Source organism: Lycorma delicatula, chromosome 1 (assembly GCF_047948215.1).
Source record: "Lycorma delicatula isolate Av1 chromosome 1, ASM4794821v1, whole genome shotgun sequence".
NCBI classification, from domain to species: Eukaryota; Metazoa; Arthropoda; class Insecta; order Hemiptera; family Fulgoridae; genus Lycorma; species Lycorma delicatula.
This window is the reverse complement of record NC_134455.1, coordinates 360,292,392-360,312,579: the sequence shown is the minus strand read 5'-3', so window position 1 is coordinate 360,312,579 and position 20,188 is coordinate 360,292,392. Positions and strand designations below refer to the sequence as shown.

At 28.8% G+C, this 20,188-nt stretch overlaps 2 protein-coding genes across 2 annotated transcripts in view; both read right to left on the bottom strand.

Annotated features, from left to right (window-relative positions):
• LOC142318427 (farnesol dehydrogenase-like) overlaps positions 1 to 9,228 on the bottom strand; it is a 34,254-nt gene extending 25,026 nt beyond the window's left edge. Inside the window, exons 1-2 of the mRNA XM_075355014.1 lie at positions 9,135 to 9,228; positions 4,842 to 4,996 (exon numbers count right to left, since the gene is read on the bottom strand). Coding sequence (XP_075211129.1) covers positions 4,842 to 4,973 — 132 coding nt within the window. The 5' untranslated portion in view covers positions 4,974 to 4,996; positions 9,135 to 9,228. The remainder of the gene's footprint in view (positions 1 to 4,841; positions 4,997 to 9,134) is intronic.
• A 4,678-nt stretch (positions 9,229 to 13,906) lies between these two features.
• Positions 13,907 to 20,188, bottom strand: part of LOC142317926 (nose resistant to fluoxetine protein 6-like) — a 44,272-nt gene continuing 37,990 nt past the window's right edge. The window contains exons 11-12 of the mRNA XM_075354464.1: positions 16,839 to 16,947; positions 13,907 to 14,448 (exon numbers count right to left, since the gene is read on the bottom strand). Coding sequence (XP_075210579.1) covers positions 14,381 to 14,448; positions 16,839 to 16,947 — 177 coding nt within the window. The 3' untranslated portion in view covers positions 13,907 to 14,380. The remainder of the gene's footprint in view (positions 14,449 to 16,838; positions 16,948 to 20,188) is intronic.

The following is a 20,188-nucleotide window of genomic DNA, read 5'->3' as shown; positions in this document are numbered from 1 at the left end:
TAAAATAATTCATCATCAAAATTAATTTCGTATGGTGAATAAAAATTATTAATTTCAAATTTTTCGTCTGATTCTTCATTGTCACTGTCGGGGTTAATTCTATTTATTTTTTCAAAAATATATTTCTAGGATCTATTTTTTGTTTTTAACTTTATTTCGTGTTACTTGATTTAATCTTAATCGTTAGTTAAATTTTTTTAATAATTATATCTTAAATTAATTTTACCAATTTGTCTAGTAATATTATCGTTAAAGATTCTTTTAGTTTTTCGTGTCTGGGTCTATTACTCGTCAGTTGATATAATTTTTGGTGTCTATTTTAGGGTTCTACAAGATTTTGGAAGTAATTAAGGTATTGATTAGGATATTCCGGTGTTTGGTATTTCAAATTATTTGAGTTTCGGATCAGAGCAACTTTTCTTTTTAAATTTTGATTACTATTATTATTATTTACAATATTTATATTCATTTGTTTTAAGAAGTGGTTGGTAGACATGTTGAGTGTGTCTATTGAATAATAATAATAATTTAATAAAATTTATTTTAAGTTATTCAGTTCATTATTATAACCACCTACCATTAATTTTAAATCTGGTACTTTAATTTTTTCTAACATTCTAAAAATTAGATAATCATTTTGGAAATCATTAGGGTTTTCCTTAACTTAAAATTTAGCTATTAAACCATCACATAAAGTGATAAATTGGTGCAATTTTAACGGATCTGTAAAATCAGGTCTAAATCCTTTTTTTCAAACATTGATGTTACCATTTTAAATCTTGTTATTAATATTTTTTTTTTTTTTTATATATTACACACAAATTATATACATCACAAAATTATCAAAGTATCTTACATACTATTTAAATATTTTTCTTACAGTACTATTTTTATCATTTTATACATGCTGTGATTGGTTGCCTTATATTATATTCGCTAATTCTGTCGACTGGAACAGGTTGTAGAGATGTCCTCTCTTCTACGTTGCTGCAGTTCGAAGATTGAATAGATCTGGTTGCTCCCCTAAACTCACCGGGTTGGTCTAGTGGTGAACGCGTCTTCGCAAGTCACCTGACTTCGAAGTCGAGAGTTTCAACGTTCAAATTCTAGTAAAGGCAGTTACTTTTATATGGATTTAAATATTAGATCGTGAATACCGGTGTTCTTTGGTGGTGGGGTTTCAATTAACCACACATCTCAGAAATGGTCGACGTGAGACTGTACAAGATTACACTTCACATACACTCATACATATCATCCTCATTCATCCTCTGAAGTCATAACTGACGGCGATTCCTGGAGGCTAAACAGAAAAACAAAGGTAGCTCCCCCTAATTACTATCGATTGCTACCTTCGATGCGGAATAATATTCTCTTATTCTCTTCTTCCGACGCAACTCGTTAACGATACGATGATTGAAGAAATTATATTCATTAACTTCTCGAGATGACTTATTTATTTGGTACACTTTTTAATGGTTTGAAAACCAAAGTTCGATTATATGCGCTAACCGTCCTCAAGGTGTCCTACAGACTTCGCCAGTTAAGTATGATACTCGACGAGTTACGTTTTTTAAAAAAATGAACTTTATTTATTACAATTAATATACATTTAACTGCAAATAATTAATTGTTACCATCATTATGCGTACATGCTTATGAGTTTTAAAATAGAACGATATAACATCTAACGAGTGCTGAATAACTACTTTACCCCATGAGTGCTGTACAAAGACTAAATAATTTTTTTTACAATTAGAATAAAGAAACGTAGGTTGCAGCTGCATTACAGTATTTCTCACTGTGGTTTTTCTCCTGGAAACTATGGATAGGGAAAACACGAGGCTTATCGAATGAAATGTATCATCTATTCTCAGTAATGTAACTTATATATATCTATAAAGTCCCACGGGACCCGCGAAAAAGTTCGTTAAATGAAAAATTCGTAAAATAGAATATTACTGTAGTAATTCTGCAATATTGTAATTTTATTTACATAAAGAAATTTTCAAGAAATATGTACTGTGTATAAAAACTAAGTTATAAGTCCTATATTTAAGTAGTGTACTGTAATTTTTTTTTTTATAAAAAAATATATCGTATTATATTAATCCAATAGTTTTTTTTTATTGACAATAAAATAAAATAAAAAAACAATAACAAAATAATAAATACGTTAAATTAATGAGTACAGAATATTTAAAAGTCGGTAAAACAAATTGCTATTTTTTTTATTACAGAAGAAAATTTTTTCTTCAAGAAAAAAAAATTCTTAATTATTCAAGCAATTAAATATAATATCTGATATATTTTTAAACGAATGAAGGCCACTACTTATCATAACCGCAATAACTCATCATTTGTAGGCTTAACAAATGATGATTTTGCAACTACGTCTCTGATTATTTCCTCATCGTTAAGACACTCTATCACTATTCTATCATGGATCATTAGGTACTCATCTAACTGCAGTTCTAATTCCGTGTTGCTTTGCGATTTACCCCAGTTATCGGTAAGAAATTCTGAAATTTCGTTCACCTAAATTTTCAGTTGTAAAATTATTGTTATCGGTGTCTGTTACTGTCTCATTCTTAGTTAACCCGGTTTTTTTAAACATTTTGAGACCGTGCTTTAGATATTTCAGCAATTATTCTTTTAAAGTTACTAAATTTTTAACCGGAATATTGACATCGATAGCTTTAAAAAACTTCATTAGAATTCGTTTTCTCTACTGAACCATTAAATTTTTAATTATACCGTGATACAGTGGTTGCAGTTTTGAAGTTGTATCTGGTGGAAAGTAAGCGACAGATACAGATTTCATATTTACATTTACATGGCGGGGATAGCCGGGCAGTTATCAATGAGTAAAAAGAATTTACGTTTTTGTCTTGATATCTCATCAACTTTTGTTAACCATTTTGTATAAACTTCAGTTAGCATCCAAGCTTTTCTGTTGTAATTGTAATCTGTCTCTAATGATTTGATTTTTTTAAAACCAAGAGGTCGCTGAAACTTTCCGATTACTTTGAGCTTCTCAAAGTACCGGTACCGTTACAGTGACCCTTTCTTTGTTATACATTCCACCAAAAGATTTTTCATTCTTAAAAGCTAACGTTTTGCCTGGAAGACATAAAAAATACCCCGATCTCATCGGCATTAAAAACATCATTTTCATTGTATTCATGCACTATATTAGGCAAGATGTTTTCCTTCCATGTTATACATTCTTCTTCTTTTGTATCAGCATTCTCGACGCATGAAACCTTTTGTACAAGAGCATGCCGTAATTTAAACTTGCCAAGTTAACCGGTACTAGCTTGAAAATTAGGACGATTCAGTGTTTTGAAGAATTCTAAAGCCTTTTCTTTAGTAATGGCTCCCGATACTGGTAAATTTTTTTCACGAACTACAATTAACCGATTGATTACAGCCTCATCGATATCATCATAAATACAAATACTTCAATCTCTTTCTATTATTGTCTAAATTTTCTTCTTGTTTTTTAATAGAATCTTTATTTTTTAATATTGTGGGAAGAGAATTCACCGGTACACCAAAAAGAATTGCTATGTGATTACCTCCTTTTTCAACTTCATCGATTATCTTTGTTTTTTCTTTGATACTCAAACACTTTCTTTTGGACATTTTTAAGAAATCACATACACAATAACACCAATACACGGTTTACACAAAACACGAAGAATACAAGTTACACCGATACACGGTACAGTACTTTACAGTAGAGTACTTTTAAAAAACAGCACGGGGAAATACGTTACTCAAAACAACAAAAAAATGTAATGTACTACTGGTGTACGTACAATAAGAAAAACAAAATCACCCAAAAACAGTATTGGAACAAAACAGAACCACTAGATCTGTATGGTTCAATATGACGATTAGAACTGAATAGCAACTTATTTACGCATTAGGCTTACTTTTGCGGTAGCATAAGACAAAATATGAAAGGAATGTGAAACAGTTTTAGTTGCCGACGTACCGACGCCGGCAATTTTATGTCGTTCATACAGTACACTAATTGACAAAAAACAATGTAGGCCTACATAAACACAAGTAGAAACAGTAAACACAGTTGTGATTCGGTTATTTTTATCCAATATATATGTTTTTTTGTTATTTTCATTTATTATACACAGTATACATACATCCTGATCAAATAGGGGAAGACACCCTTCATATGACAGTTTTGGTTGCCACGCCACCCCTTCCGTACCTAGCCCTTATGGGTTTTACCGGAGGTCATCTTCGGTACCTCGGCAATGACATCTTTCAGTCAAGCATCAGCCAGAATGCCACGGATGCGAATGTCACAAGCGTCATTCCCATAGATGTACTACTAACATAAACTCCAAACAAAACGCATCTAGCCAAGTCTCAAGCAAAACTGAATGACTTTCTAAGAAAGTCACAGAGTATACATAAAGTACTTACAACAAAAAACTTCGTTATGTTACAACTTCGATTGCGCTAAGTAAAAACAGTTTGTAATGTAATAATTCTAAGTTTTCACCGATCTCAAGAAAATTTAGCTAAATGAAAAATTCGCAGTTTAGATGTTCGTTATATGGGGGTTCGACTGTATTTATATACTCGTGTGTGTGTATATATATATATATATATTGAAGGTCTGATTCAATTAGTGAACATTTATAGATAACTTATATTAATCAATTTCCCTGCCAATTAATAAGTTAATGTGCAATATTAATTATTGTTAGAAATTAGTGGATTATTCTACGTTAAGATTTATAAGAATTGAACTGATTACTATGTGAATAATAGTCTATTTAATACATTATTAAGAGCAAAGTACTTACTTCAAGTCTTTCCAGCCTTCTTGCAAGACCGACCACATCCATCCCAATATTAACCAATGATTCTGCAATAGCTGCACCAATTCCGGAACTGGCTCCAGTAACTACTGCAACTTTTCCTTTCCAGTTTTCCATCGCTTTAGACTAACTTGAAATACCTTATAATAATATTTACAAATTACAATTTTCTTAAATTTAATTTGTAATATTGATATAAATTTTGTTTTCTTATATATACAAATACAAGATATTTGAAAATATCAATATTTAAAATACAAGATATTTTATAATATTTTGTTTTCTTGTATATATATATGCAAATGTATTTCCAAAACTACACGATTGGTTTGTAAAAGGATATTTTTATTTCTGTATTATATCATTAACAACTGTAAAATTTACATTTAAAAAATTAATTAACCCTATTTTTACACATTATAATGGTGTTACTTATATTTTCATGAATATTTTCTATTATTATTGAACAATTTTGTTTTTAAATTACCTTATTTTTTGTTAGAACATTATTAAAACATTTTCTTTATTGTGGTGGATTGCATTCGATGGAAATTATTTTTTGATATGTTAACTCGTCTAAAACATTTCGATATGTATTATTCAGTAGCCACTTTCCAGACTCCCGTCTTTTAGGTAGATTTCATAAGAAAGCTACTGATTGTAGCTTATATATATGTATATATATATATATATATACATATATATAAGTATATAAGTATATAAGTATATAAGTATATAAGTATATATATATATATATATATATATATATACAGGGTCATTCACGGGAACCGGATGTTTTTGAAGTGGGTTGCACTCGGGCGTTCGTGGTGGGAGGGGCACGTAGCTGATGTCTGACGTTTCCTTTGCTCATAGGATTTACATTTTAGTCGTTGAGATGGAGCCGTGGACGCTAGACCAACGCCTGTATGACACTTTTATGCGAAATGACGAATCCGTAACTGCTGTTCAGCGAGATTTCCGCCGTCAGTTTAATATCCATCGTAATGCAAGTGTCCCTTCTCGTAACACAATATTGCGATGGGTAAACAACCTTCTAACAAGCGGTTCAATATTGAAGAAAAAACCACCGGGTCCCCGACGAACTGCTAGCACTCCGGAGAACATCGAACGAGTAAGGGAAGCCATTGTCAGAAGCCCACGCCGCTCTATTCAGAGGCATTCAGCAGCGCTTCAAATGAGCACAAGTACGGTAAGACGAATTCTGCATACAGACCTGCATTTCCATCCTTACAAGATAGCCGTCGTGCAGCAGTTAAACGAGCAAGATTTCACGCAGCGATTACAATTTTGTCGACAAATGCTTACCGTTTTTGAAGAAAATGAAAATTTGTTATTGTTAATGAGTGACGAAGCCCGTTTTCATCTGAATGGCTTCGTCAACAAACAGAATTGCCGGTATTGGGCAGAAAGAAACCCACATCAGCTTCACGAGAGACCGCTTCATAGTCCAAAGGTGACTGTCTGGTGTGCAATAAGAAAGATCGGTGTTATTGGACCATATTTTTTTGAAGAAAATGACGCTGCCGTAACTGTAACAGCTGATCGTTACATTGCGATGTTGAATACGTTTTTCATCCCTGAGTTACGAAACCGGCGAATCGATTTTCAAAATGTGTTATTCCAGCAGGATGGAGCTACAGCGCACATAGCGAGGGCAACGATGACTGTTCTCCGTAACTTGTTTCCGGGACGGATCGTTTCCAGATTCGGCGACATTCCTTGGCCCCCTCGGTCCTCCGACTTGAGTAGTTGTGATTTTTTTTTTGTGGCGGTTTCTGAAATCGCGTGTGTACGGCAATAAACCGCGTACATTGGAAGACCTAAAGATCTCAATTCGTCATCACGTCACCCAGATTGATGTAGACATGCTGCAAAGAATTGAGGCCAGTTACCGTGAAAGGCTACAACAATGTATTGCCCAAAATGGACATCACTTGCCGGACATAATTTTTCGTTCTTGAGTAAGTAACAAATGCTTTGATTTAACAAGTGTTTCAGTACCAATAAAACTTTTTTAAAGTAAATATTCAATTTTTTATGATTATTTAAAAAACATCCGGTTCCCGTGAATGACTCTGTATATACATATATATATTTCACTTTCTTGTGGACACAATAACCGCCGTAATTTTGCGCCAATCACTTTGAAATCGAATCATAAAATATAACGACCCAAAATTTCGGTCGAGTTCGTTAGTGGGAAAAATCAGACCACGGGGGTGAAATGGAGGGGGGCTTTTTCGAAAAAACAAAATATCACTATAACTTTCTTATTAAAATAATAGTAAAATATCGAATTCGTTTAAAGTTCCTCTATTTTTTAGATAAGTACCTAAAATTTATCTAAGCAAAGTTTTTTGATATCACTGACCATTGGCCCAGGGGGTGCAAGAAATGGGATTTCGAAAAGAAAAAATATCATACCTCCCTTAATAGGCATAGTATCGAATCGGTTTAAAGTGGTCGTTAGTCCTCTAAACAATACCTAAAACCTTTGTCTGAAACAATTTTTGTATGACCAACCCTTATGGCAAGGGATGATGAAAATGTTGCTGGAATTGGAATATTTAACTTTCTTGTGGACACGATAACTGCCGTAATTTTGCTTCAATCACTTTCAAATTGATACATAAAATATAACGATCCAAAATTTCGGTCGAGTTCGTTAACGGGAAATATCTGACCATTGGGGTGGAAATGGGGATTTAAAAAAATATATATATCGCTATAACTTTCTTATTAAGTAAAATATCTAATTCGTTTAAAGTTCCTACTATTCTTTGGATAAGGACCTAAAACTTATATAAGTAAAGTTTTTTGATATCACCAATCATTGTCCCAGGGAATGGAAAAGATGGGGTTTTGAAGAAAAAAACATCATACCTCTCTGAATAGGCATTGTATCGAATCTATGTAAAGTTGTCATTAGTCCTCTAAACATTACCTAAACCTGAAACAATTTTTGATATGACCAACCCTTACAGCAAGAGATGACCAAAATTTCGCTGGAATTATAAGAAGATGGGCTTGTCGTACACTAAACATGTTACACTTTTTTTCACATTGTTGTATTGAGTAAATTTGAAAATTTTCTTAATTTTGAGGGGGAATTGATTATAATTTTATAGTTTAAGATAAGAAATCTTGTAAAAGAATGATTTCAGAAATCAGTAGCCCTTCCTCTATAACATAATCGTTGTTTACCATCGCCTTCTATTATCTCTCATCCATTTTTATTGGATAAGTTCCATTTGAAAAAAAAAAATCGTGTAACCTTGAAATAAGTTCAAGGTCAAATAAAAGGTCACCATGAAGTGTCCCCCTCCAATCTGAGTAACTTTTATTTAGGTATTTTTTTTTGTATTGTGCGTATTTTACGAGAAAATCGCCTGGGGCGATTAAATGAAACACTCTGTATAATCATAATTTTCTTTCAAAAGAAAAATAACCTAATTCTATATCAGACACAAAGTTATAAAAAAGTTATGTATAATAACAATTCTCAATTCTTACCAATGAGGGAAGGATTACATTTAAGCTATACGCAAACATAGGAAAAGTTCAGTAAGAGTGTTGAAAGTTTTCCCTCCTTATTAATTGGTTATTGGTTTAAACTCAAAGAAAAATTAATAAATTGCTACTGTTATAGCCGAAGCTTATGATAATCAAATTTATTGCGTCCAATAAAAATTGGACCAAAATCTTCTTGAACCAAAATAAAAATGTAGAGAATCGAAATTTGGTGCGATTTTTTTTATCTACTTTTCTTTTATTAAATTCTTTGAACTGGAACTAAATATAACTCAGGTTAAAAAGAATATTTATAAGTTAAAAAAAAGCTGTCAACTTTTTTTTAATATTTTTTATTTGTAATTCATACATTTGTAAAACAAAATTTTCTCCTAAAATTACTGAAAAATTTTATTGTACTTAGGAAGATAATTACTGAAAAAGTAAATAAAAATGAACATTCTCAATTTTCTCATAAAATTTTATTTTCTAGTTTTAATTAGATTACTTCGTTTAAAATATAATCATTTCGTCCTTTCTTGAATAAAAAAATGTAAAATTGCTCTGAGCCGATTTCTTCTTTATTGTTGTCATTAGTTTCAATCACATTGTAAATTGTTATATATATTTTACTGAAATATATTATTTACTTTGTAACCAAAAGTATAATTAATTAATGTTCGAATTAATACTTATTTTAAATCAGATGTGACAGTTTTTGGTAATCTAGAAGTATGATGTGCTTACCTTTTTTCTAATTCCTTTAATAAGATTAAGAATGAGTGTTTTTTTTTTTGTCGTTGTTTGTCCACTGGATGATGATGTATCAACTGAACATAACAGTAAATTTAACCAGCTTTAATAGACTGTGCTAATTTGTATCATATCCTTGACCTTGGCTGTCAATGAATTAACTTATATAAGAGTAGAGCAAAAATTTACATGTAGAATTTTGTTACAAGTTTCACATTGTTTTTATTTTTGTTAATTGATAATTAATATATATTTTTTGCTTTTTATTTTAAAATTAGTTCCTACAAAATTAAATTATCGTTAAAATAAAAAGAAGTTAAAAAAAAAGTTTTCTTTTTCATTTACTTTACCTAATTAATCTGTAAACATATTATTCAATACATTCATTAAATACCTTAAAAGATAACTGAATCAAATTCGAATTGAAAAAAAGAACAAAAATATCAAATTGAAAATAATTTTTCACAATTTATAAAATGTTTCAACTATTATTTAATACATTTAATAGTTTTGAAAATATAAAAAAAATATATCCAATTACATCTATGTATAACTCGCTACCCTTTTGTTTTCTTGTATTAATGATGTGGGCAGGATCAATTTATCAGTTGTTTGGATAGAATGTTTCAGTTTAATGGAAAATAAATTCTCTAATAGTTCTTTAATTTTCATTCAATACCTACTGTTTCTGTACAACTGAATTTTTTTATTGTTATTAAAAATATATTTAAAAAAAATGTTTAAGTAACAAATAAGCTACTTTTCTAAAAGAAATTCTCATATGATATAAAAAGATTTTAATATGTTTATTCTTATTAAGAATGTTTTAATTAATAAATATAAAAAGAAGCAGATTTATTCCTCCTTGAAAATTTTGACACTTAATTTACAAAATTATAGGTAAATTTTGTTATTTTCTAAAGTATTTGAAAAAATAGTTAAAAAAAATGATTTTGAACCTTTCTTGAAAGGCATACAGTTTTAACAAACTTTCAGCATGGTTTTAGGAAAAAAATTTGGTGATATAGCCATTTTCCAGTTTTTTGAAAATAATTTAAATTCCTTAGATAACAAAAATTCTATTTTCATTGTTTTTGAGATCTCATTAAAGCATTTGATTTAGTTCAACATTTTTTACTGATGAAAAATGTAGTTGCTATGGTATCAGAACAGTTGTTTACAATTGGTTAAAATCATACCTTACCATAAACAAGTAGTTTAAATTTCATCTTTTGATAAGAGTTCACATATAAAATCTAGACCCTGCACTGCTAATCAGTTCGGTGCCATAGATTACTATTTAATGTTTGAAGGGAAAAGTGGGTTATGTGAAAGTCAAACATTGTGGTGTATGCAGTAAGAGGGTTTTACATCATTTTATTTAATATAGTTATGACCACAGTATTAAATTCAGTAGGACCTACTGAATTTTATATTTACAATAATTAGACTTAATTATAAAAATGAAAGGAAAATATTTTAAATTCTTCTCAACTAATAAATGAATACAAATGTAGCCTCATCCATCTAATCTAATTTCCTCTGATTTTCAGTCTTTGGAAAATTCCCAGTAACTTTATTTTTCTTATTGAAATGTACTCTTACTATTTAAAATATATCTATTAATAGCAATTTAAATAAATCTATATCTTATATTGCTAATATCTGATAACAGAGAAAGATAATTTTTGATCTTTGTAAGCTTTCTTACCACAAATTTTCTTTGACAAGACTTTTCTTAATAAAATTGCAAAATTTCTTAAAATTTATTATCTCAGTGGTAGAAACCTTGTTGTGAACATCAAATTTGTTAAACTTTGATGATTTTTTTATTAGTTCAACATATTCATTGTGTGTGTGTGTACATGACCAACTCACCTAATTTTTCTTTTAATTGTGGCAAAATCCCAGTTATATTCATTAAAGGAGTGTCTGCATAATGGCAAATAATGTATAAATAAATAAATGTCTGCAAGTTAATTGTTTGGTGTGTGACACTTTGCTTTGTCTTCATAGAAGAAACTATACTCTTTTTCACCATCTGTTAAGTGAACATAGAATTCTTTGAAAATTGAATGGTACACTTCTGTATTGAGTCTGGTAAATGGCTTCACTGTACAATTACCAGAAATAGCATATCATATACTGATTTTCCCATTGCGAAGTTGATGCTCAAATGTCTGGAGAGGATTTTCAGTCATCCAATATTTAGTGTTATGCAAATTAACCTGCTCAAATAAATGAAACCATGCCTCATTTGACATAAAATACAACACTGGGTTTATGTGTCCATTATCAATACTGTATATTTGAGAACGCAATAATTAAGACATTTCAATTTATCTTTTCTCTTAATTTGTTGCACAGTTACTATAAGATACTGTTTCAAATTTATTTCATGAAGAATCTTTTGGTAAATTGGGTAGTTTGCACCTCTCTGTTGTGAAAACTTACATATAAATTTTATCAAAACTAGCTTAAATTCTTTGAATATCTATTACAACCTCATACAGAGGCCTTAACAGGGTTCTAACAGAAGGTTGCTTAATTTGTTTTCAATTTGTAACTGACCTTGTTTATGACATTTTTTAACCAAATGTGTATGCTATACTTTGCTGGGATACTGAAATTTGAAAATTTTTCCACATTTCTTGAAAAAATAATTGACGTTTCAGGAAAGCACCTAGAAAGCACATATGTTAATAACTCTTTCCTTGATAGAATAAGGCATTTTAGAAAAACTGAACTGTAAATAAAGAAACTATGCTATACTGAAACATGAAAACTCTACAACTGACATCAATAGACCAGTATAATAATATATGCAGCCAATAGTGATGGTAGGTAAAATAGCACCACTATTAGGACCAGCGTTAAATGTGATCTCAAATAATTGCAGTTCGAGCCAGCTGATTTTACCTAAGTACTCACCTGATATTTTCTGTATACTTAAAAAAATTTCAAAGTGAATTATTTCAAATAAGAATGTTATTTCAATTACTTCATACTATTACCTTAAATAATTTAATCTTACCTAAAAATTTGAATGTTACTGAAAGTTAGCCTATAAGTTGCAGTTTTCCTGCCTTTCAATTATTTATTTAGTGAGTGTGTAATAAATTATAGAGAATTCATTAAATGTAAAAAGCACTTGATTAATATCATAAGTCAAACTTAACACACAAGTGGGTGAGCAGAATGTGTCACCAAGGGTATGGTAGGTTTCCAGAAATGATTCAGTAAGTTTAAATAAGACTGATGAAACATGTTCCTCATGTTAAGTTTTCTATTTTAACAAACTTGCATGGTATTTATTAAGATTTTAAATATTGTGCTAAAATATGAAGTGAATCATTTTTGATATGCAGAGATGTGCAGAATCAAATTATTTAATTTACTCTTGGGTAGATCTACCTAGCAGTTATGTAGTTGGAATTTTAATAAATCCAATGATTAATAAAAGGCATTAATTATGAGAGGGCAGTAAAAACTTAATTTAATTTTTTTTAAAGAAATCAATACATTTATTATGATTATTTAATGCTTTCTATACAATATTTATTTGTACATATACTTAATATTTGTTCTATTTTATACATAAGTAATAAAAATAATTATTTGGTTACATTCTCTAATTTATTTGTATACATATAAATGATGGTTGATATTAGCAATGATTTTTGTTTGAGTGTATTGGATCTGATCCATACTTCTTTTTTGTTGTCATTTTCGTTGTGGCAAGATAGTTGTTTTTTTTTTTTTATGAAACAAATCAGACTTTAATAATATTAGCATTACTTGATGTTTAATTTCTTTCTTTATTATTTTTTATAATGCACGTAGAAAATTTTCTGGATAACATTTAGTTGATAATTCTCTAAATGTATTAATAAATATTAAATCATTTTTTTGATATTTTGTCACAAACATTATTTTCCAGCAAAAAATAATGTTTGCTTTTAATTACCAAATTGTATCATGTTAATTGTCATAACTTTAATGTCAGGCAACCTGACATGAATCACAAATCATCCTCAAAAATGATGTAGCTATTCTTAAGTATAACAAGTATCTCATTCTTGGTTACTAGGAAAAGTGACAAGTGAAGGTGTTTCCTTGCCTTCTTCATTGAGCCAAATGTACAATTGTGAATCATGTCTACCCCAGCAGAATGGTCTTAATATTCGGCTCTACTCTCTGTTCATTACGCCAACTGACTTTATAGTAAACTACCATTACTCTAAGAGATACTTTACATGCACAAGAAAACTTCCTAAACCATAACAAAGCCTGGGGCTAATAATATAAAGCAATTTAAATACCCCTTTTGTGAAACTGCTTCAACTTTAGGGTGTGCTGTTAATAAATATAAACAGTAAGTTGGAAAACAAAGCTGTGTAATGTATATTCATTGAAAAATATGTCATAATGTATATTTAATTACATTTTTATTTATGACAAATAAGATTGCAGTTAGGACAAATTGGTCTACTCCACCTATAACATAAGGTGAAATAGACATTTTCATAGATGCTGTCTAGATTCACATGTCACTTATCAATATATACTACTGTTTATACATTAAAAGTGTAGCATTTCATATATGTCACACTAGTACCAGATTAACATTCTTTGAATATCTTTTATAGTTTTAATAAAAAGTGAATACTGTTTAATAATGTTAGGTATAAACACTGAAATGCTAATTAGAGTACTGGAAACTATTACTTAGGGATTTACTAATTTCTTTGTTTCCATAAGCCTTTAAACCACAGATTGTTTGCATCATGTAAAAAGAAAACTTATTTCTGTCCTTGTTCTTTAGCATTCATTTAGACTAACATCTTGTATGATGCCATTAATCTAAATCCACTGATCTACTATAGTGGACATTCTGTTTGACCCTAGCATAGTTGAAGTGGTATACTGAAGATCAATAAATTATTTTTTTAGTTATTCGTTCACCCCCTGTATTTTCTCTGTTAAGGTTTTTTGAAGATTAACTTATTGGAGTGTTTCACATTATTCAATTATCGATTGTCTTTTTTTTACAGTTATCTGTATAGCAGTACTTGATGCATTGCAATTAATAAGTAAAGAATATTAATTACTGTTTTTCTTTTAGAAAAAATTAAGATTGAAAACTAATAGCTACTCTTTTCACAGTTAAACTGTTTTTTTATGTTTATTTTAATTTAAGATTTAGCACAAGGCAAAAAAAAAGTGTTTGTTTATTATTATTATTGTTTAGGTGCATTGTCTAATTCCATCGCTTTCTCATTGTCCACTGGCTTCTTCCTTTTCTTATCTGAAATTAAAAATAAAAGAAACTTTATTACTTTTACAAGTTAGTAAACAGCACTTGCTAATAGCAATTGATTGGTAATGTTAAATTGAATCATATACTCAGTAGCCTCAACCTATACATTAAGTTATGAGACTTAATGGATAGATTAGGTCTCACTGAGACTTAATGAATTTCATTCATTAATTCTCTGCTTTTCTTTTCTGTGACAGTAAGTAATGATAGCAGTGATAATAAAAACTCTCATAGTTGATACAGTCTTTGATTCAATTTAATAATTCCTTAGCCATTGGCACCGATATGATTGTAAATTTTGTGTAAAGGAAGCAGAAGGTAAGATGTGACATTATGAGTCTAACAAAGGCTGTATAGTAGTTATTCATGATGGAGAGAAGTGACAAGCCTAGAATTTAGATGGATGACCTAGTTTAAAAGAATACAAAGATTCAAGAAAACTGATGCTTCACAACTAGTGTTCTTGCTACAAAATTTGCAGATATTTCACAAAGTCCATTGTATACAATTGTTACTGAAAAAGCAGATTTACATAAAATTGTTAATATGGGTTTCAGAAATGTTTGCTGATATGTATGAAAGATTGAATGATTTTAACTTTTTAAATAACTGAATCAGAGGTTGCCATCTATATGCAAATATTTGAATCGCTATCAGAAACAGGGAAATAATTTTTTTGCATACTGTTATCAGTAATGAAACATCAATTCCTCAGATTAATGTTGTGCATAGAACTACTCATCCAGTGCGTTATTTATGATCGGAAAATGTAAAAGAATTCAAGGGAACCTTATTAGCACAGAACATAGCTTCTGTTTTGTGGAGAAAAGTTTTCTTTTTATTGTTGAGACATCTCTGTCTTCCTTTAACTTAAGAATCCGCTTAGTTGTCAATAATTCAAGAAGTAGGAAACAGTGGTGGAGATCCCAGACAATTTATATACGTACATAAATAAGAAAAATATATATGATTTATATATGTAAAATATTAAAAAAATATTTCTCAGAAAGTGCTTAGAATATAGTGGTGACTTTAAAAAAGCGACCTACCAACCTTTACTTTTGATTTACACCTCATGTATATTTCTTAAATTGTACAATTGTAACAACAATAAGCCCTCATTTCACAATTCTTTATGTAATTCATTACACAATCCTAAGAATAATAAATTTTTTATTGGAATAGTAGTATTAAGTTAGCTGGAGTTCAACACTTGAAAGCCTGAACATGCATAACTTGAATGCCAGCTTTTTAAATGTAGCTTGAATGTTGAATGTAGCTTTTTATTTAACTTATAGATGACATTGCACTAATACATATTTAGTCTGTGGCAACTATACTTATACAGCTAGTGATGAAGCAACTGATTGTGCTAGGTAGAATATTGTCCATCAAATTTGTATAAGTTTGTCACTTGCTCTTTATTGTGGTTCCTAACATTTGTTAAAATAAGAACCACATATTTGTTTCCATCCACATTATATAAGTCTTATAGACTTATATTGTTAATTTAGACTTTTTAGTGTTACTTTAAACAATTTAAAATATAATAATATTCGAATTTTCACTTGCCTCTAGAAAAATGTTGTTCTTGTAAAGTTATGCTGTTTTTGCAACTACTAATGATTGGTGTATGTTTTAAAATTTTTAAGTTTTAAAATATCTGATTAGTAGTCATGTTTTTTCTGATAGAAATTAATAACATACTTTTTTAAGTACTTTAAATATTATTTAAATAATAGGATTAGAAATGTTTTGTTTTGCACCTTATTAATTGTTGTTACATATTAGTACATCATTTACAGTTAGCTGATTCATCAAGACAATAATGACATCCAGTGTTTTCAGTTTCCAACACATTGTATTCTATTTGTTTTTTTAAATTCACAATTGTTACTGTTTCTTGGCTGCCATTAAATTTATGTGACTCATATTTTAATGCATTGGTTATATTTTAATTTCCATTCTTAACTTCAATTTAGTTATAAATAGATCTAGAAATTCAACAGCACTTCATGCAGTTATTTTTTATTTTTATTTTCTGAATGGCTGAACAAAATTAGAAGGGTTATATCACTCTAATTAATGACTAATAAAATACCACACTAGAAGTGTTTTATATGCTTTTTACACAAATTTCCAGAAAAGTTTATAACACACTTCATAAAAAAAAAACACAACTTCACAAGTACAGTATTATTAGAAAGTATAGGGACACTACTTGAAGACTAACCAGCAGTAGGTTGCTGAATTATTCTATAAGCCATTCTACCACAAGTCAAATGTTAAACAGTTTCAGAGATCAGGAAATTTATCCATAAAATACAGTTGACAGTAAAGAAATCACATTATTTGATTGAAGTTATAGGTCTACTTACCTGGACCTAGCATAACTCTTTCCAGTGCACAACCAGGTGCTTCAAAAAATAGGAATAATAATACTGCTGATAATATTGATCCCATTATATCACCAAATGCTGTTGTTATCTGAAAGAAAGAAAAATTATTGGCAATTTATAATTATGATATTTATAGTTATCAAATTTTGTATAGTCAATGATTTCATTTAATTTACATTCAAATTTCTGACAAAAAAAAATTATAATAGATTAAATAATGTGGAAGGAATATAGAGAAAAAAATTTGTTGGTTTAGATGTTACGAGATTGAGCAAACAAAGAACATCATTATAAATGTGGAGTTGGGAAGTAAATAGGAAGCTATTTTTTTGTACCATTGTATATTCAAAACGATTTTACAGATTCAGTTTAAATTTATTCTACGTTATTTTTTTATTTTTATTAATTTATTGATTAATTAAAAATTTTGAATAACATATTGAGTATTTCTAATAATGATTTATAGTTCTTAATTTTTGTACCTATTTTCATGCTTAGAAAAAATAATTTTTGGCTTATATGAAGTGTACCACTGCTGCCAGAAAACCGTTCTGGTACTGCTTTTGGGAAAAATAAAAAAAATAGACTTTCTCAAACTAAATTGTTTGTAACTTAAAATCTCGGCTACATTTTATTTTAATATAAAAAATATAATCTAACTTATAAAAAAAAACAAATCAAGTGAAAATGGTTCTAAAATAAATGCAAGTAGGACTTCATTGCAAAACCGTTCATAGCTGTTTGTTAATCTTATGAAGTTGCTCTCTAATTTGAATATATTTATTTACAATAATCTTTATAGATTTATTTTAAAACCACAAAAATACAATTTGGAAAAATATTTAAACACTATTTTACTGCACTACTTTCACAATTCCCAATACAACAATTAAAAGGGTGAATAACTTAAAATATTATATTTAAGAATAACCTAATTCAAATATTCAAGTAGTATAATTTTATAAAATTATTATGATTAAATTAGGATCCAGTTGGGTGCAGAGTGAGAGAAGTATCATTGAAAAGATTAGTCTATCCTCTATAAAGACAAGGTTTATTTTGATGAAGAAAAATTTTGAAGAGATAAAACAAGAAAAAAGTGGGAAGACTGCATTGAATTTAGCTAAATCCCTAGATTGAATGGTGTAAACATGAGGTATTGATGGCTGCTATCAAGTTGTTGAACAAAATATCCTGTTGAGGAAAATTTAAAAACACATTACTGAAGAAGTTTAATTTGTAATAATATAACATAACTTATACAATTAGATATTACTAAAAACATAAGAAATTAATCCTACATTTGATGAAGCTTAATAATTTGAACAGACGTCACTTGGGTATAAGTATACAAAACATTTAAAGTAATTTGAATAGATAAGTTCAGGTTAGACTATGAGTAGTTTAAACAAAGCAGAATTGTTGTATGTTCACCCATGGCTCAGTGGACAATGGAGAATAAAAAGTATTTTTCAATTTTAGTGTCTTTCAGAAACTTTCATCATTATAATCTATTTCTATAAAACTAACAAAATAACTTATTTAGTTATTATTATATATGAGTATTTCATAATGTAATAAAATGAAGTCCTTTTTGTGTTTATGAAAAATATTTACACATGTAGATTGTTAATGTTAGTTTATTAGTGATTTGTTTGAGATAGTTGGAAAATATTGATTCTATTGTGTTATGGAATTTTTTTATCCATTTTTTTATTTGTTTTGAACTGCATATTATTTGTACAATCTAGATAATTTTGCAGTCAGAGCGCTGCATTAGATTTGTTTCTGGATCAATCTGTTTTGTGCATGATATTTTGTTTTGTTTTTTGCTGTAAAGATTACATGGCAAAAAACACAGTGAGTTTTATTACTTTTACAAGACTGCTCAAAAATGAGTGTAATGTATTTGTAAGCTGTATGTTTGTTCCACTGTAGCAGCTCAACAGCTGAACTGATTTGAATGTATGACCCCGCGTTGAAACTTTACATTATCAAAAGTGTCATATATATATATATATATGTATTTAAATAAATTTAAAGAATTAGAAAAAATATTATATTGTATACAAAATTGTCACCTGCATGCACTTTAATCATCCGAAGTTAAAGAGCAATGTTTTTTTTTGGCAATCGTGTTTTTCAATTTTTACTATTTATCTCTTGTTTATTGCGATCTTGTTTATTTTACTTTGTCATTTTAATGTGATATATCTTGTGTTTGTTATTATTATATTGACTTTAATTATTTTACACTGGAATGAGTCAGTAAGTTACAACCATTTGTTTATGAAAGATACATTACAATGCTGAATTAACAATGTGATCTTCAGGTAATATGGTTGAGTGTTAAGTAATCTGTGGATCATAAATGTTTCCTTTGATCAATAAGGTGGTATCATTCATTATATCTGTATCAATGTGTTGTTTTTATCACTGCATTGTTGTTTACCAGTATAATCATATGTATTTGTTCCATAGTAAAAGTCCAAAAACAAAAAAATTTGAGGTTCAGACAATTGATGGGCCCAAAATTAAATAAAAGAATTAGGACTGACATTCATTGGGACAAGTATTTATTTCATTTTAAAGCAATCCTTAATTCCAAAGAAAATTTAAATTCCTAGCACTAATGTATGCTATCTTTTAATTAATTAAAATAAAATAAATTTTAAATATCATAAAAAAAAAAAATTAAGAAGACGATGGTAAATAATACTACTCTATTGAAATGTATCAATTAAAATTTATAATTCTGTAAGATCATCCAAAAACATTATTTTTTTATTTCACTACACATTATTAATTGGATAATTAAAAAAATGATAATAAAAGAATCTTAAAACAATCTATAATGATATTAAATCAAATTGTGTAATAAAATGGTTTTTATTTTAGAAAAAAATTATTTCAAAATGTTTTTAATTATGTTTGAAACATTTCAGCAAATTTATTGCTGTTTTCAATTTGACTTCAGATAATGTTACTGTTGGTGATAGTTTTTCTTAATTTGCCAGATGCATATAAAGAAAGTAGTTAAAACTGTGTGTGTTTTAGTTGTTCCTATTAATATAACTTTTTGTTTTTTCTTATATATTTAATAATATTCAATTATGTTAAAATATGGTTCTTTTGTGATATTGATGTTCTGTGGATCTGTTATCAATGTTGGTGGATTTCTGACTTTTGTCTATTACTTGGTTACTGAATGTTGACTTTATGTAGCTGTGAAGGGCTTTTATGTGTTCACTATATTTTTGTTTAAAAGTGCATTCTGTTTTGGGATATATATATATATATATATATATATCCCATATATATTTTTAAAA